Source organism: Gossypium raimondii, chromosome 13 (assembly GCF_025698545.1).
Source record: "Gossypium raimondii isolate GPD5lz chromosome 13, ASM2569854v1, whole genome shotgun sequence".
Lineage (NCBI taxonomy): Eukaryota > Viridiplantae > Streptophyta > Magnoliopsida > Malvales > Malvaceae > Gossypium > Gossypium raimondii.
In genome coordinates this window covers 4,670,533-4,689,670 of record NC_068577.1, presented here as the reverse complement: position 1 = coordinate 4,689,670, position 19,138 = coordinate 4,670,533, and the positions used below count along the sequence as shown (strand labels likewise).

The 19,138-nt window shown below is 30.8% G+C and overlaps 1 protein-coding gene and 2 long non-coding RNA genes across 3 annotated transcripts; 1 reads left to right on the top strand and 2 right to left on the bottom strand.

The window, feature by feature from the left end:
* Positions 1 to 23: 23 nt before the first annotated feature.
* LOC105783956 (ADP-ribosylation factor-like protein 8a) lies at positions 24 to 3,814 on the bottom strand. Its single transcript, XM_012609677.2, has 6 exons — positions 3,651 to 3,814; positions 1,756 to 1,837; positions 1,616 to 1,648; positions 1,371 to 1,492; positions 626 to 787; positions 24 to 485 (listed from the first exon to the last, which is right to left on the bottom strand). The coding sequence occupies exons 1-6, from the start codon at positions 3,686 to 3,688 to the stop codon at positions 368 to 370; spliced, it is 555 nt and encodes a 184-aa protein (XP_012465131.1). The 5' UTR covers positions 3,689 to 3,814; the 3' UTR covers positions 24 to 367.
* Positions 3,815 to 15,235: 11,421 nt separating this feature from the next.
* LOC105782951 (uncharacterized) lies at positions 15,236 to 15,830 on the top strand. Its single transcript, XR_008193025.1, has 2 exons — positions 15,236 to 15,427; positions 15,581 to 15,830. It is a non-coding gene; the product is annotated as an uncharacterized LOC105782951 (long non-coding RNA).
* Positions 15,831 to 16,684: 854 nt separating this feature from the next.
* On the bottom strand, positions 16,685 to 18,267 carry LOC128036240 (uncharacterized). The gene is made up of 4 exons (XR_008193026.1): positions 18,106 to 18,267; positions 17,701 to 17,768; positions 17,392 to 17,612; positions 16,685 to 17,282 (listed from the first exon to the last, which is right to left on the bottom strand). It is a non-coding gene; the product is annotated as an uncharacterized LOC128036240 (long non-coding RNA).
* Positions 18,268 to 19,138: the final 871 nt, after the last annotated feature.

Here is a 19,138-nt window from a genome sequence, read left to right as displayed (position 1 = left end):
CATAAACATGAGATCCATAAGAGTGGAACTAAAAATGTATCAATAACCTTTTATTTGATTCAAAACCACAACACATTAACCATGTTTACAACCCAATATATGTACATATAGAGGATCAAAACAAATTTTATGCCCCACTCATCCACCAAACAAATATATTATATAAATACCTTCTGATACCAGCTAAGTTTAAAAATCAAGACAATGGTGTCAGACATAGACAAAACCATGTTAGACACAAAGACAGACCCAACAGCAAAGCCATATTTGACCACCTTGGACCAAGAGAACAAGAAGAAGCAACCTCTAACTGATTATAATCACAAACTGAAAAAACAAAAAACAATGTTACAGAAACTTTGAGACTTCAATTCTTTGATTTTGAATGCTTCACAAGCCAATCAATGACTGCATCAATGTTGGTGGAATTCTTGCATGAAATCATATAGCAACACACTTCTCTGTCAGTAATGGATTTGAGCCCCCTGCATATATATGCCGGCACCATGAATGAATATTATCATGCAATGCAATAATTAACAACATAAATCTGGTTTTTCTTTTGAGATTTATGGAGAAAGAAGAACTGGTTTCAGAGCTTTCTTATCCGATAGCTTCCACTTACATTTGCTCTGTCAAATCCTCTTTAGATAAGGCTTCTGGTTTGTCAATCTTGTTACCGAGTACCAGCACGGGAATACCATTCAGTGAGGATTTACTTAACAGGTCATGAAGTTCTCTTCTCGAGACAGATAGGTTATCATTATCGGCAGCATCCACAACATAACTGCAAATTGTGAAAATCGAAGAACTAGTTGATCATCAATCTGGACAACAATATACTAATAAAAAGTTACCTACACAAAGAGGGCAATAACACATGCATGTTCTACTCGGCAGAGAGCATGTATCAATATATCCTTCTTACATAAGTGATTTGCAGGTCTTAAAAATAAAAAAAGCTATCTTAAAATTTCTCTATTGGTAATTAAGACAAGGAAACAGGTAGCATGGGGTGCTGTTGGGGTTGCTAACTGTAAAATTTGTGGAAAATAAAGATCAAATCATATTCACAACTGTTCAGGGAATGCATAGCTTACTTGTGAATAAGAATTACATAGATCCTTTCCCGATTTTTTTAACTGTGTTCAAGGTACGTGAAAGGAACTTAAATGACCGAAAATTCAGACGGTGGCAGTATGGAGAAAAATGAGGAGGTATATAAGAAAATCAACTTAGTTCAACACTCGAAACAAGACAGAGAAAGGAATGTCTTAAATGAACATGGTAACATCAAACAATGTAACATGTTGCAAGGTAATATATATCATACAGAGACATATAAAAGCTTAAAGGCATGAACAACATACACAATAGCTGAAACAGCACGGCAGTATCTCTCCCACATGCTCCGAAACCTTGGTTGACCACCAAGATCCCACAACTTTATCGTGACATTTCCTTTAGTTACCTTCCTCATATTAAATCCTACCTGCAAACAGAAGAGATATGGAAATTTCAGGGAACAACCCCAATACCGAACCAGAAAAAACATGCTGCATGCCAAATTTTCAAGAATCAATGTTTGAATCGGATTTTTTTCCATATGACTTACCGTTGGTATCATATCTTCACTATATCCACCGGTCTTGAAAAAAGATACAGAAGAATAAGTCTAGCAGTCAGAACCAAGCTAAAAAGAGAAAAACAATAACAAACAAAACAATGTTATAACTCAAATAAATATTCACTTACGGCAATGACATTAACTAGGGATGTTTTTCCAGCATTCTGGAGGCCTATTAAGGATAATTCCATTTCTTGCTTGAAGAACAGACTACAAGAGGAAAAAGATAATAAGAATCACTATGTAAGAAGATACAAATATGTATCAGATTAATATGCCGGAAAATGGTCAATCACAAACATGCATTGGGAGCTCTTCGAAAATTTTATGGCATTCCCCGAGTATTACATATAATGCATGCAAAGAATAAAATGGCCAAAGGAAACAAGATAAGTTTTGGGTTTATGAGCCAATAACCAAAACCTTCCTTTGTTACCATAGGTTATATAATTCCTTCTTGTTTGAGTAATAGATAACAGATACTGCTCTTCGGCAGTTGGCCAATTTGGCTTGAGAAGAAAAGCAAGAGTAGGAGGGCACCGAAGGATGCTATTTTAGTTCAATACACCATTAGGAAAGATATATGCTACAAAACCTGTTAGTCCTTAATCGAGAACTGATCCACAAGAACCCTGTCAAGTAACTTGTCTAATTCTCCTAATTTAGTGTCGACCACATCAGCACTTCCGTCACAAACACCGTAGCTACCATTACACTATGGTAAATTGGTCAATCATCTAGATGATCCCAGTATAACAAGCCATCCTATCTTCAAGTATTTCATCAAGATAGCCCTATTACTCTCAATGCCCTCTAACTATAGCTGCTGCCACCAGCTGCAACTATGATTTTCTTAACTGCAATATAGAAGAAACAGGACTTCAAGCAACAATCTATGTTGTTTGCTTAAATACCTCCACAAAGCCAAGTACTAGTAATTCAAACATAAAAAAAAAGCCCCTTGAGCATAGATGAGATAAACATCCTCTCCAGTCTAATTCCTAACTGAGCATTGTCCACATCAGCAGTCAGCACTTCCCTCATGAACACCATTGCTACCATAACATTATGGTCCATTCATCACCATCTAGATTATCCCAGAATAACAAACCATCCTTATCTCAATTCTCAAGTACTTCGGCAAGATAATCCTATTACTCTTAACTGCAAAACCGGACAAGCTGGACCTCAAGCGACAATCAACATTGTTTGCTTAAATACCTCTACAAAGCCACGTACATATAATTAAAGTATAAAAAACAAGCCCCATGAGAATAGATATGACAAAAAGAAACTCCTCTCCAATCTCCCCTATCTTTTTTTTAAGTTACTTACAACGATGTCAATGGTTATTGTCAAAACTAATCATTACAATCCCTGAATTGAATAATTAACTCAACTCAAACTAACTTGCCAACAAATGATTTAAATAGTTGGGACTCGGACCTGAGCGCTCAACGTCCTAAGGCCTTTTGCCATTACAGCCAAGGCCTCCTTGGCCAGTCTCCTCTATCTTTTAAAAGTTACCAACATCAAGCACTTCAATAGAATGGTCAACAAACCATGTAAGCATCAAAGGGCAACCATGTGTGTAATCAACTTAACTACCCATCATCCAATTAGCACCATAAAAATCGCTTAAAATCTAGTCATCATTATAGTAATTTATAATGTTTCTTAAAAGGGCAATTGTTATTTATTACCTTGATAACTTTTACATATAGAGAAACAAAAAATTGCATATTTTCAGCATCCAGAAAAAAACAACATTAAAAGGGAATTAAAAAAAAAACCCCCGGTCACAATAGATTGATTCCATACGTTTATTTACTCAATCCAACTTTCAAATGTCAATAATAAACAAGAAAAAGATTTTCCAGGAAAAATGAATTGAATAAAGAATCTTTCTTTTTTAAACATTACCCTCGCTTAGATTACAACTTTAAAATGAACACAGATACTAAAATTTCAAACTTTCTATTTAATTCTTTTGTTTTCTCAGTAACCAAACAAAACAACTTACCTTCGAAGCCAATTGAGGAAAGCTTCCCATAATCCCATTTTTTTTTTTTTTTCCGTAAGAGAAAATTTTCAAGAAATTAGGGTTTGAATTTTTTAGCCGAAAAGGATCTCTAAATTATTTTTCAACGATTGAATTGAATTCCCTCTCTGTTTAAATCAATAAAAAGAAAATAAAAATTGAACCATGAAATGATTACAAAGAATGTTCCCTTCTGGTCTGCACGCGCCAGAAAAGGAGAGTGGAAATTTAAGCCAATATTAAACCTCGTTTTTTACACTTGGCGACATATAAGTGGTGAGTCGTTTACACGATAAGATACGGAGTGGGTGATGAGTTATTAGATGAAAACAAAAGTACTTTTGGGAAGTGGTAAACGGCGTCGTTCCGGGCTACACTTGTGCTTTTTTTATTTGTCAGATGAGGGCTATACGGTCCAGCTCTTTAGTTGCAATCTCCAGGTTGTCGCTTACGAGTCCATAGTCCAATGGTTGAATTTAAGATAAAGTTTGTTTTTTGTTTTTTATTTTTTATTTTTTATTTTAAGTTTTTGTAAACATAAAAAATATTACAATAAATATTCTTTATAAAAATAAATAATAGAACTATTATTATCAAGCTTTGTTAAAAATTACTAGTGAATCATTTCGAGCCAAGTTCTATGTCACTTATGTTGTACATAGAGGTGTCCATACGTCAGGTCGAACCTAGTCAAAAGTTTAGGGCTGTTTGTTAGGCCTATACGTTGAGCCCAATTAAAATTTTAGGACTTGTTTGCTTGGCCTGAGTTTGGCCCGACAAATGGGTCTAAAATTTTGTCCAGGTCCGGTCTGGATAAAAATGCTAAAATTTGGGTTCAACCCACCCATATTAAATTTTTATATAATTTTTAATATATATAATATTAAAAAATATTTCTCAACAAATTGAAAATAAATTGAAAAATATGTATACTTATATAACACTAATATTGGTACAACTTAACAAGTAAATGCCTCTAAAATAGTAACAAAATCAACAATAAAACAAGAGTTATACAATATTCAAATAATAACAAAATAATAGCAATATAATAGTGAAATAGTAACAAAATAGTGAAAAACAACAAGAAAATAGCAAAAAATAGTAAAAAAAAAAGCAAGAAGAAACAATAGGTTTTTTTTTTTTGCATATTTGGGCTGAGCCGGGAAAAGAAAGCCTTACTCTAGGCCTAGCCCGTTTTCTAAATGAGCTTTATTTTTTTTGCCCAAACTCATTTTTTGGGCCTAATTTTTACCCAAACCCTCATACTTTTCGAGCCTCATTGACAAGTCTAGTTGTATGTGATTTTACGTATTTATTTTTAAAATTCATTAAATCATATATATATTTTTATAATTTTTAAAAAAATATATTTACTAATTAAATGAGAATCGATCTAATTTATAATAAAATTCTATTAATTTTAAAAATAATTGAGATAATGAAACAACTTTTAAAAGTAATGAAAAAATGAGAAGCGACCAATAGTATTAAATATGAATTTTTTCATTAATTCTTTAGATGTTATTTTGAATGAAAATGTCTTACTAATGCATATATTTATAGTGTTAAATATTGTAACACTAATTAAGTGATAATTAATAAAATTAATAGCGAAATTTAATATGGATTCAAAATCTAATTAAGTGATAATAACTATTACATTGATAACAAAAATAGTATTAACAAAATAATTATAATTATTATATTAATAATTTTTATGAACTTAATTTTATATTCAAAATTTAATAGAAACATTATTAATAAAATAGTTATGATTATAGTTAATTATATAGTTAATATATATGACAATGTCTAATGATAGAGGGCAACGAGTGGATTGATTTTAAGATGTTGAAATGTTTAGAACCGAATTTGAAAATAAAAAAAAAATTATTAGAAAGAATGAAAATAAAACATAATTTGGAAAGAAACATATTGAAACAAGAAGAGATGAACTTTGGCCAATGTTTGATGGGTTTTGGAAGCAGAAAAATCAAATATTATTTTCCAAAAGGTGAGACCAAATTTGATTCTCTTGAATCTGAAATCGAAAAATAAATAAATTATGAATTATTCAAGAACTTAAACAATTTAAGAATAAATAAAGTGAGACGAAAGATGGAAGAAGAATAAAAATGATGATGGCGTAATAAACGGACAATGAAGGATAAGGAATCGGGCAATTTACCAATAAAAGCCGTTTTTTTCAAAATTTATCGAAATGGGCCGATTTTTTGATTATTTACCGGAATGGTCCATTTTCCGCGAAATCGCGTCCACGTCAGCGCGACTTGCTGACGTGGACGGAAATCGCGCCCTAGAGGACGCGATTTGCTGACGTGGCATGAACAGTTTATGTTTTTTAGCTTGAAAAACTTTGAAAGGCCATAACTTTTGGCTCGGTTGTCCGATTGAGACGATTTTTTTTATTTCAAATAAATTTTCGAGATCTACGCGCTGACAAACTGCTTAGAGATGAATAGGGACTAATTTGTAAAGTATAATTTGTTAGTTACGAGTATAGGGACTAAAGTGTAATTATTTCAAAATTAGCATGAAATTTTTGTATTTAAGAATATTTGAATGTTATGGAAGGATGAAATTGAATTTGAATTGAAAAACGAAGCTTAGATTTGAATATATGACTATTTAGCTTTTAGGGACTAAATTGAATAAAATGGAAAATTTTAGGGAACTTCTCAAAAGTGGAATGAGCTGACTTATACCTATAATAGGATGATATAAGACAATTCTGTAAAAAAGATCCGGTGTTTACTTTAAATAAATAAGGAAAATAATGATTTGAATGTTTCAAAATTCAATTTTAAACCGAAAAAATCAAAATTTAGGGGCAAAAAAGGATCTTTTTTGAAAAAAAGTGCGGCAAACCGCCTTCGGCTGTTTGTCAACGCGTAGATCTCGAAAATTTATTCAAAATAAAAAAAAATTCGTCTCAATCGGACAACCGAGCGAAAAGTTATGGCCTTTCAAAGTTTTCCAAGCTTAAAAACATAAACTGTTCATCCACGTCAGCAAATCGCGTCCTCGTAGGCGCGATTTGTGTCCACGTAAGTAAATCGCGCTGACGTGGACGCGATGTCCTGACACGTACCCTGACATCGCACTGACGTGGACGCGATTTCGCGGAAAATGGCCCATTTCGGTAAATTTTGAAAAAAAACCGGCTTTTATTGGTAATTTGCCCTAAGGAATCCCCTTTGCTTTCTGTATTTGCTTGTTTTTATTTCCCTCCCTCTTTAATGTTCAAAGAGAAAAAAAAAAGGTCTTTTTTTATTTATTTAATAAGTTACTGTCTTAGTGTAGTCACATTTTTTACATTTACCCCTTGTTTTATTTAAATTTCATTTATGAAATGCTTTATTGACTCATTTCATATCATGGATTAAAGAAGTTAAATTCAAAATTGAAGAAGATTGAGTTGAAAACTTTTCTAAAACAAATAAGAAAAGATTTCTTGCAAATAAGAAGAATAGAGCTACCCCTTTTTATAAAAGAATGGAGCTAGAAAAAAAAAAGATAAACTATCAAAATAATCAATTTTGTTTATCTCAGGTTACATATTAGTCATTTATGTTTGAAATGTTACGTTTTAGTCACTTACGTTATCGTGTTGTAACATTTTAGTCATTGAGCGTTAATTGTCGCAAGTTAAATCATCATTTGAAATGAAAATTTTAGGTTAAATTATACAATTGGTCCCTATATTTTTGTTTTGTTTTGAGCAATTTAATTTTTTTCTTTTATGTTCTTTGAACTTTCCTTTTTTTTTTATTTGTTTTCCATTCTCTTCTCATTCTCCCTCTGTGTTCCTCCCTTCTCCATTTATTTTAACGTAGTTTTTTTATGTCCTCCTTTTGTTAAAACTACTCCCTATACTTTTATTATTTTGAACAATTTAAATTTTTTATTTCTTTATTTTACTTTTTTCTTCCTCTTTACTTTTCTCTCTTCTCATATTCTTCATTGGAAAAACATAATCATTGCTCACTAAAAAACTAAGTCCTTATTTCTTTCACATGATTCCTAAATTGAATTTCACTCAAAATCGAACATCAATCATTCTTAATCAAATCTCGATTTGAATATAACCTAATTTTGAAACTAAAATTGGATCTAACTATTCAATATAAAATTCATATTCTTAATCAAAACTAAACATAAATTGAATTTTTATATTCAAAACAAATTTTTTTTTTGCTTCTAAACTTTTACAGAATCATGTAGATTATTCATTTCCTTTTCTTTTCTTTTCTGAAGAATAAAATTAAGCAAACAATAAAATTGATTTAAACATTCTTGGATATTCCCAAGCAAACTTGATTGGAAGCTGAGCATGGATGAACCGAAGAGAGAAAGAGAGCATGGTACCAAACTGGTTTGGGTAAAATTGAGGGTAAGTTTCGTATGGTGGTTGTTTTAGTCATTGAGAGTGTAGAGCTCGTTTGAAGAATTTGTGAAACAACGTAGTTTTGATAGGGTGAGAATATTGTAGGTAAGATAAATAATGTGGTCATTGAGAGATTCAAATTGGTTCATTAAAGCGATGATAGACGATGAGAGTTTGTAACTGTAGGGTGAGAATATGCGAATCACATTTTACTTTGGTTTCAGCATTTGCTTGTTCTTTTTTCATAAACATAAAAAAGTTTAACAAATGGAAAACATAGAAAAATTACGTTAAAAGGAATGGAAAAGGGAGAAAATAAAAGGAGAAGTAGAAGGGAATGGAAACTAAAGAAAAAAAGTTAAATTACTCAAAATGAAAAAAAAATATGGGGACCAATTGTATACTTTAACCTAAAATTTTTGTTTGAAATGATGATTTAACTTGACACGTCAGCTTACCGTTACACCATTAACGATAATTAACAACTCAGCGACTAAAATGTTACAACACGTTGACATAAGTGACTAAAACGTAACATTTCAAACATAGGTGATTAAAATGTAATATGAGATAAACAAAAGTCATTATTTTGGTAGTTTGCCCCCTCCACAAAAAAAAAAAAAGAGAAACAAATCCCTAAAACTAGTTTAAAGATGTGGGTGGCTAAGGAAAAACAAATCCTTTGAAAGCTAGCCTAAAAAGGTGTGCAGCTAAGAAAGATAACATTTTCTTCTCAAGAAACTTAAAGAAGGAAAGAAAAGATTAAGTGAATTCGACCGCTTTATAGGAATTGTGCATGAACCAAATTTACAAGAAAACAAACTAACTTCGGCTTAAAATAAACATTCTAGTTGGGCCATTGAAAAATTAGGCCAAAAATAAAATAATTAAGTCTTCAAGTGATCTAAATGAGCTTCAAATGAGCTGATCTTCAAAGGTGTGCGGATTTGGGCTACTCACTTTAAGACTTTAACTCTTTCAAGCTTAAAAATATCTTCAAATTAGGTCCAACTTCTAGGCTTACGTTCACGAGCCAAGCTTGTCTCAAAATGGAGTCTTCAATGTTTAAGCCCTCAAAAACACTTCCTTAAAGGCCTCTCGTCACAAACTCTTGTATTGATACATTCAATTGGGCTTTAATATGTTTGGAGTTAGGGCATATAATTAGGTCTTGAGGAAAGCTAAGCTAATCATGTCCCAAAGCTGATGTGGACAACTTACTTAACTGCATGTTCACATTGACTTATATGGGGATCTAATTGAGATAATGATAACTCATTCCATGTAATCTCTTTTACCAATTTTTTCTCTCCGTTTGATGTTGAGAATGTTGTTTCATCAAAATGACAATCAACAAATCGAGCAATAAATAAATCTCTAGTTTACTGTTTAAGATACTTAATTATAAAAGGAGATTCATAACCAACATTCTCAACCTTCTTTGGGGGCCTATATTTATACGTTGTGGTAGAGCAATTGGAACATATACCGCACATCCAAAAATTCTAATATGGATAATATTTAGCTCTTGACCAAAAGCCAATTGTAAAGGGGAATAATTACTATAATTTGTTGATTTGATGCACACAAGTACTGTTGCATGCAAAATAGCATATCCCTATGTTGTATCATAATTCTCAAAGAAACCTGCCACATCCAAATGAGTTATATCATTCAGGCCATAAAAACCATCATCCTTGCTAGCATGGTTGGCTTTAGCGTCATAGTAAAAATCTTCATCTTTTGCAAAAAAAAAAAAAAGCCTTTATTTCATCATTTTGGGTGTAAAATTTGTCTCAATATTATTTCTCTTCCTTTAAATGAAATGCTTGATAAAGTTTCACTAGATGCTCAGGCGTATGATAGGTATGTGACTAATGTCCCTTCATATCTCATCGATAGCATAATTTTTCAATTATCTTTGAAGGGTTATTTTGGCCACCTTTTTATTTCCCTTCGTTGTTATTCTTTTTTTTTTTGTGGTTAGAAGTACCACCATTATGACCACCGTGATACTAGTTACTAGTATGACCACGTCCCCAACTACGTCAATAACCATGACCTTTATAGTTTCTAATTTCATAATTGTTATGTACTACTACATTCACATTAAGGAATGGAGTAAAACTAATGGGACAGATTCAATGATTTTTTTTATCAATAACTCATTATTTTGCTTAGCTACCATAAGGCATGAGATCAAATTGGAATACTTTTTAAAACTTTTTTCAGGATATTGCAGCTACATGAGCACATTAGACGCATGAAAAGTTGAAATATTTTCTTTAACAAGTCTTCATCAGTTATTTTTTCTCCACATTATTTTAATTAAGTAATTTTGAAAATTTTTGAATTGTATTCACTTATAGTCATAAAATATTGAAATCATAAGTGCATCCAATTAACGAGCTTTAGAGAGTATTACATTTTTTTACAGTCAAATTGTTTTTTCAGATTATTCCACAACTCACAAGGGTCTTTTACAGTTAGATATTCTACTTTTAATCCATCATGTAGATAATGACAAATAAAAATCATTACTTTTGCCTTATCTTGATTAGATGCCTCTTTATTTGCTAAAATAGTATTCTTTAGGCCCCTAGCATCTAGGTGAATTTTGGCATCTAATACCTATGGCAAATAATTTTGTCTGATATATTAAGATTTGCAACTTCAAGTTTGGTAAGATTTGACATTATTCAAGTTTGAATCAAAATAGAAATGAAATTTGATTCTAACAAAAATCTTAAGTAAATTGCACTAATAACGTATTATAAACTAGGAGAATTTTAAAAGAACAAGAGAGAATAGTAGAAAAAGAAAGAACAATTCAACGTTCACTTGGATACTAAAAAGTTTATACATGCCAACGATTTTAAAATCTCAATTACCATACATTACAAAAACATAAATAAAAGAATTAAGGTACCCTATAAATTGTTAGGGGTTACAAAAGAATAAATTCTTCAGGGTTTGAAAGTTATATGGATATTTTTTACCTCTGGATTTACAACAATATATATAAAGCGAAAATAATATTTTTCTTCTTATTTGTGACATATAACAAATTTTAATTAGTTATCAATTTTAAATAGACTTTATGGTTTGACTAATGGTTGAACTATCGAGGTATTAACTTAGGGAAAAAATTAATTTAGGTACCACTTGTGATCAAAAGAATGTCGAGATACCGAATGAAAAGAAAAATATCGTAATTTAGTTACAAATTTACAAATTAAATCTATTAATTAAAATTTAGTATTTGATGTATTGAAAACATAAATTTTTAAGTACCATCAATAAATCAAATTATTATATATCATCAAAAAATGAAATTCATTTAAATTTATTTTTAAATATGTATAATCATTTAATTTACTCCTAGTTAAAAAGAAAATAAAATGAAATTCCTTGCTTACTTTTTAAGGTTGAATTATTCTCCCTCCTCCCATTGGCCGGTTTGGTAGGTGGAGTTTGACTAAAAGTGGATGATGGACAAAATTCGTTACTAAATAATTTAATCCATTAATTAAAAAGAAATATGGGGCTAAAGAAATATGGGGCTGAGAATTTGGGTGAATTTTTTTTTAACAATTTTATTATAAGTTCTAATCATATATAATGTTTAGAATTATTCATAACTTTTATCCAACCTATAAACAGGAGGATAATATGTTTCAACATATTTGAACCCACATTCTCCTATATTGACAATGATAACTATATTAATCGAACTAAATCTCCATCTACGGGAATTTGGGTGAATTTGATTAAAAGCTAAAGACGCATCTCTAGGGTACAAATCGAATAATCAAATAAAAGTGATGATTTTCTTTTATTTCTTTTTTATATTCTTGTTTTAAGAAAACGTGACAAGTATATATTAATTTAATATATTGTGTTCAATTCATTTACATTTATTATATAAAATTATTGATTGAATTTGATGCCTGAGTAATAAAATTAATAAAAATATAATTTTGAAAAGAAAAACTTAAAAACAATATAAATATTCAATCCTATGTGATGGTATAATGGTCAAGAGTGTTTATCGTTCTAAGTGTGACTTGGGTTCGAGTTGCGTTTGTTGTTTGGGCTTTATCTTGTTATTATAATTCATAAAAGTAAAATCAAATTCTAAATTAAACAACTCTAACTTTTGAGGAAAATTAATTTTATAAGTAAAATGTTTTTAGATATAAAATTTATATATATATATATATATATGATATTTTGAAGCTTTAATTTAATGGCAAAGGATTTTTGAGATTTTAGGTTTATTCTAATTTTGCTTTTTGGTTTACTATTTAATTGGGAATTAATTTAAAAAATTTAAAATTTTATTTCTAAGATTTTAAAATTTTAAATATAAATCTCCATTTACTTTTAAAAGACCCTACTCATATTTTTTATATATTTTTCTAAACATAATTTTACTTCTATTTTAAAGTGGTAATTACAAATATAAAGAATACATATATGAATAACTATTAATAGAATTGACCATTTTAAAATATAATTGGACTAATAACTCATTTAAATCATAATAAATCTAGTTATGATTCAAATACAGTTTGACTTAAATTAAAATAAATTAAAATAACATAAAATCTAGATTAAAAACCCACACATAATTTACAGAAGGTAAACTCAAACACGAGAACCAAAAGTTCCCAAAACCTCAATCCTATCATTGAGACTAGGCCTTATTTGCTTTGATTTTTATTTTTTTAATGGGCTATAATCTAATATATTATAGTTAAAATATGCTCCAAATTCATATATTTTTCATTTAGATTATAAAATTTAGGTCTAATTGTTAATGCTACTAAAATTGTTATGTTAAATTTGCCTATGTAGTATTTTGAAATAAAATAATATCCACTTACTAACAATGTAAAAAAAACATAATTAACCTAAATTTAACATAAAAATTTTATCAGTGTTAATACTTGAACTTACATTTTCTAATCTTGAAAAAATTAATTTTATGAAATAAATAAAAAACTAAATTCATGGACACTCAAAACATATTTTAAAATAATATTATCTATTTACTTTGAATTACTTTTTATTCCTATGAATTCCCATGACAAAATGACACTTAATTTTGAAGGATAAAACAATATTTACTCTAAGAATTTAACAATTTTTAAATTTAATCTCTAAACTTTTGTTAAGGTATGTAATTATTTATAGTCTCACATCATCACCTAAAAAGTTCAAATATATATATAGGGTAAACTATCAAAATAGTAATTTTTTTTTACTTCGGGTTACATTTTAGTCACTTACGTTAACGTGTTGTAACATTTTAGTCATTGAGCCGTTAATTGCCATTAACGGTGTAATAGTAAGCTGATGTGGCATGTTAAGTCATCATTTCAAACAAAAATTTTAGGTTAAGTTATACAATTGGTCCTTATATTTTTTTCGTTTTGAGCAATTTTATTTTTTTCTTTTATGTTCTTTTAACTTTTTTTTCTCTTTTTATTTTTCATTCTCTTCTGCTTCTCCCTCTATTTTCCTCCATTCTTTATCTCTTTTAACACAGTTTTTCCATGTTTTCCATTTGTTTAAACTTTTTTATGTTTATGAAAAAAAAAATAGAAAAAGGCTAAAGCTAAAACCAAAATAAAACTTGCTTCACATATTCTCACCCTACAATTACAAACCCCCATCGTCCATAATCGCTTTAACAAACCAATTTGGATCTCTCAATGACCTAGTCCAGAAGCTCACCTCACTTGAAGACCTCACCAGTTATGACTTATGGCAGTCCACCCTCAACAAAGTTTCCCGAGCCCATTCCCTTAACCTCTTAACCACCCTCACAACCACCTTATCTTTCTTACCTACAACGTTTTTTCCCTCTTGAAACTACGTTGTTTCACGGATTCTTCAAACGAGCACACTCTTAATGACTAAAACGACCACCATGCGAAACTTACCATCAACTTTACCCAAACCAGTTTGGTTCCATGCTCTCTTTCTCTCTCCGGTTCATCCATGCTCGACTTTCAATCAAGCTTGCTTGGGAATATCCAATAGGTTTAGATTGATTTTATCGTTTGCTTAATTTTTTCATCAGAAAATAAAAGAAAAGGAAATGAATAATCTACACAATTCTATAAAAGTTTGGAAATAGGAAAAAATTGTTTTGAATATAAAGAATTCAATTTATGTTTAGATTTGATTAAGGATATAATTTTTTATATTGATTAGTCAGATCCAATTTTAGTTTCAAAATTAAGTTTTATTCAAATTGAGATTTGATTAAGAATGATTGATATTTGGTTTTGAGTGAAATTCAATTTAGGAATCATGTGAAAGAAACAAAGACTTGGTTTATTTGGTGGGCCAATATTATGTTTCTGCAATGAAGAATATGATAAGAGAGAAAATAAAGGGAAGAAGAAAAGGAAAATAAAGAAAAATTAAATTGTTAGAAAAAATAAAAGAATAGGGACTAGTTTTAACAAACGAAAAATATAGAAAAACTACGTTAAAAAATTGAGAAGGAGGAAAACATATGGAGAAGGAGAAGAGAATTAAAAAAAGGAAAGTTCAAAGAACATAAAATAAAATAAAATTGCTCAAAATGAAAAAAATAGGGGCCAAATTGTATAATTTAACCTAAAATTTTCGTTTAAAATGGTTATTTAACGTACCACGTCACTTACTATTACATCGTTAATGACAATTAATGCTCAATGACTAAAATATTACAACACGATAATGTAAGTGACTAAAATGTAATATTGTAAACATAAGTGACTAAAATATAACATGGGACAAACAAAAGTGACTATTTTGATAGTTTACCCAATATATATAATTTAAAATACCAAAAATATTTAAAAAATTTAAATTTTTAAAATTTAAGTGATGACGTAACATAATCTCAAAACGACAAATTATTATACCTTAATGAAATCCAAGTTTAGAGACAAAGGTAGGAAAAACCATCAAATTTCAAGACATATAGATAAAAAAATGTTGCACAGGTTAAGATAAAAAAGTTACCAAGTTTAAGGACTAAATATTAATTTATCCAAAATTGTAACGGAGTTTTATTGCAACTAGTGTCGGAACTAACGTACGGTGTACTAAAAAAAAGGAAGCATCCTGGAAGCAGCATGTAAATTACAAATAAAAAAAAACCCAGCAAAAACCCCTGGCTGCATTTTCAACACTGAATTATCACTCCACAGTTTCTCTCCCCAAAAAAGTCCATGTAGTAAAAGCTCGATGATGATCGTCCATTCATCTCTAAAGGCAAAAATATATAGAGTTATAAACACAACTACCAAGAATCATATTCTCCAAAAACCAAAAAAAGAAAAAGGTGAAACAATGCTTTGATTTAAAGTGAAGGCATTTGGTACTTGGTTTTTTGTTTTTTATTTTGTTTTTCATATTTTGGGGCAGGGGAATGGCTATCTTGTTTCTGATTATTGATGGTGTACGTTTCATAGTTTCCACGCTTTGGGATTTGCAGGAACTGCGATTTGCAGCCCTTTTTGATGATGCCAGCTCTTTAACTTTCACGCTTCTTGTCACCGCCGTCTCCTGTTTCATAGCTATGAGAAGTTGAAAATGAAAAAAAAAAGCTTCAATAACTGCAAATACGTTGTGGTTTCCATTTGTTTTCTTGTAATTTGATGGGAAAAACTTACACTTAACATTGCAATAAATCTTTTTGTTGCAAAAAGTAATTGAAGATATGAGAGATCCTTTTGTTTTCTTTATCATAATTTGTTGAATTTATCATTTGTTAATGTACTTGCATATGCTTATATGCTATTGCCATGGCTTATATAGTCCTGAATCTTTTGATCTTGGAGTCTGAAGATTGCATTCCATTTTTGTTATTACCAGGCATAAGACTGTTCCATGACGTTGGGTTTCTTTTTGTTTACCAACTGATCTCTATGAAAGACTATCTGGTCTAAAAGTTGTCTAGTTTCCTATGAAAGACAACTAGCTAGTTCAAGTGTTATCATCCTTGTCCCCGGTTCAAGTCTTCTCGTGCGCAAAACTTTTCAGCTGTTATGGTTTTGCCTATTCAAGCATTGAGAAGCGCCATTGGACTTTGTTCGAGCCGGGGCCTGCACGCTAAAAGAAAGACAATAACTTTGTGTTATCGTAACGATGGTCTAATGATTTTCATTACGATTGCTTTCTTATGTTTACCTAGTAATCTCCATGAAAGACTGAAGCTTTCAGACCATCTTTTATTATCTGGTTTAAGTTTGTCTAGTCTTAGATTTTCCACTCATTGATCAGCTTGTCTAGTCCCTTTCAATCTGCTAGGGTGGAAACATTGAATCCGGTTCTCCGAAAATGATAATCCCTTCGACTGCAGGATTTAAACAAAGTCCCTTCAATCAACATTCCCTATGAAAACTCTGGCATTTCAAGATTGTCCCAAGAAATATTATGATCTTGTAATGGAATTTTTTGTTAGAACATTCTCATATATCAAGTAAACCTTCAAACTTAAACGAATAATGAGATCAGTGAACATCTGCAATGGAGTAAATTGGTATATGAATTTTGATTGGTAACATCTAAACTTAGTAATAACAATTTTGTTGCAGATTAGATTACAAAGAGCCAATCCTATTCTTGGGATCTTGTCTAAAGCTTTCATATTGAATTCGGCCGAAATGTTCAAGCTCGAGTTCAGTTTAATTTTATGGAGGAGGGGTCGAAGCTTTCCTCTATCGTTAAGTGTTGCCTTTGCTGTTGTTAGATTATCCACAATGCATGAAACTCCAACAGCAAGGGAACACTTGTTGTTGGAAAACCTTCTAGTGACCTCTACAAAGGCGGAATCTTCCTCGACCGGCCAAAATGATGCGTGTATGCTAGTCTCAGGAGGTCACGTTTCTCAGCCCTGAAAATTATGCATCAAAGATTCAAGCACTGAAGTCTCCACAAGCAAAGCAAAGCAGAGCTTAGCAATGTTATGTCAGCAAACATAGTATTATTGAAGCATCGTGACTTGGGTTAATGATGGAAATGCCTGCACCATACCGAGTGAAACAATGAGAAGCGGTCTTATACTTCGATTCGATGCCACATGCAATGCTAGAAGTGGCAATAGCTGCTGAAAGCAATATGTCAGGGGATTGGTTTAGGCCTACAAAGATGGATAAAGCAGCATTTCTAAAGGATTGCTGGAATTTGAGGTTGAGCTGAAACAAAAATTGAAAACCAAAACAACTTTGCAGTGTCAAAATTATATCGAAATGGCCCGAAATATTCGGTAACTCGGTAGTGATCCCTATCATGTCAGCCTCTTACCTTGCTCGAACCATACTCGGGAAATCTCAGTGAAGCATTGATATTTGTAGATGGCAAATACTCTCGCCCAAAGTCAAGTGTTGTTGAAATCTGTCATTACAAAAGAAAAAAAAAACACCCAGATGCTTAGAATTGATGATTTTGTATCAAAATTTACTTTAATTTGCTCCAATATTTGCAGCCGGTCGTCTTCCATGTCTCCTTGCCGTCAAGGTTCCGATCTGGGAACAAATTTAGTATTGAATATAGTTTCAATAAACACACATGGGGATTGAAATGTTAGATCATATATAAAGTTTCATAACATACCACTCCATTACAACTTTGTGTGGAGATGTTGAGTGACTCATCATGGCAGTAGCCCTTTGAAAGCAAATCTAGAAGATGAACAATGACAAAAGTTATGCATCATGATTTTGCAGTAATGATTCAAACAGGTAATATTGCCCTTTGATCAAGACATACACTATAGCCCTTTGTAAGCAAATCTAGGAAAATGAACAATAATGGCAACTATGCATCATGATTTTGCAGTAAGATTCAAATAGGTAATTGGTGATTCCCTTTTGATCAAGACTTTATACAACTAAAGAATACATACTATAAAATCTTGGGTATGGGAGGACATTGGAACCCTATGGAACTAACTCTTTTCTGTAAAACAAAAGCAAGCAAATAGTTTAAAACAGAGAGAGTTAGCCTTGCTTGGTGCACCTGCTGCTTGCGTCTTGTGTCTCTTCTTTTTCATCCGGCGGCTATTGGTCATGCTTGCTAAGTCTAGGCCGCTGGGAAGCAGATTCAAGGCGAGTGGCAGGGTGCTCGGCGGACCTGTTCAAGCGCCAAGTTACCCGTTCAATCTCAAAGCTCAGTCCGAAATTTGAGAAGTTTGAATGAGATTAGACAAAACAAAACACTTATGCTTGTTTAAAATATAAATTGGGTTCAAGCTTGAACATTTAAGGCTCAAGCTGTCCGATCTATTTTCTAATTTTGTAATATATTATATTATGTTAATTTTATATATTACATAATTTATAGTGCAAATAAAACTTAAATCTATACTTATGTATAATACTTTAAAGTAAATATTTAAAAATATAAGTTACCTATATATAAAATTGTAATAAATAAATAAATATAATTATTAAATTTTAAGTTAAAAAATATAATATTTTTTAAAAAGTTAAAAAAATATAATATTTTTTAAAAAGTTAAAAAAAATAATATGGCCAACTATCCAAAAATGGATTTGGATTAACCATTTATAAATATGGGTAAACTTGAGGAAAATTTTAGGCCCGCATTTAAGTCGAATTGAAAAAAAATAGTGTGTTAATATAATACTTAACCTGACTTAGTCCATGAACACTTCGGTCCCTCAAAATTTTGTAATATTACTATTTAGCTCCCTAACAATTATCTAAAATATTGTTAATTATGTTGGCTCCCTTTCGTTGTAATAGATTTTGTTTTAAAGTACTTGAATGGCTAAATGCTCAAATTGAGGTCCAACCTTCGTATAAGGGTCAAACCTTTACAAAAGTATTTAGATGGAAGTCAAAATCTTCAAAACGATCAAATTAGGGTCAAACATATTTTAAAGTACTCAAGTAAGAGCTTTTCAAATGTTGTATATTAAGCCCTCCTTTGGATGGGCGTTTACCTTCAGTGCGATATATTTAACTTTCTTTTTGTCTCACGCTACAGTATCTAATCTTACCGCCACCACTGTTTCTACACTAACTGC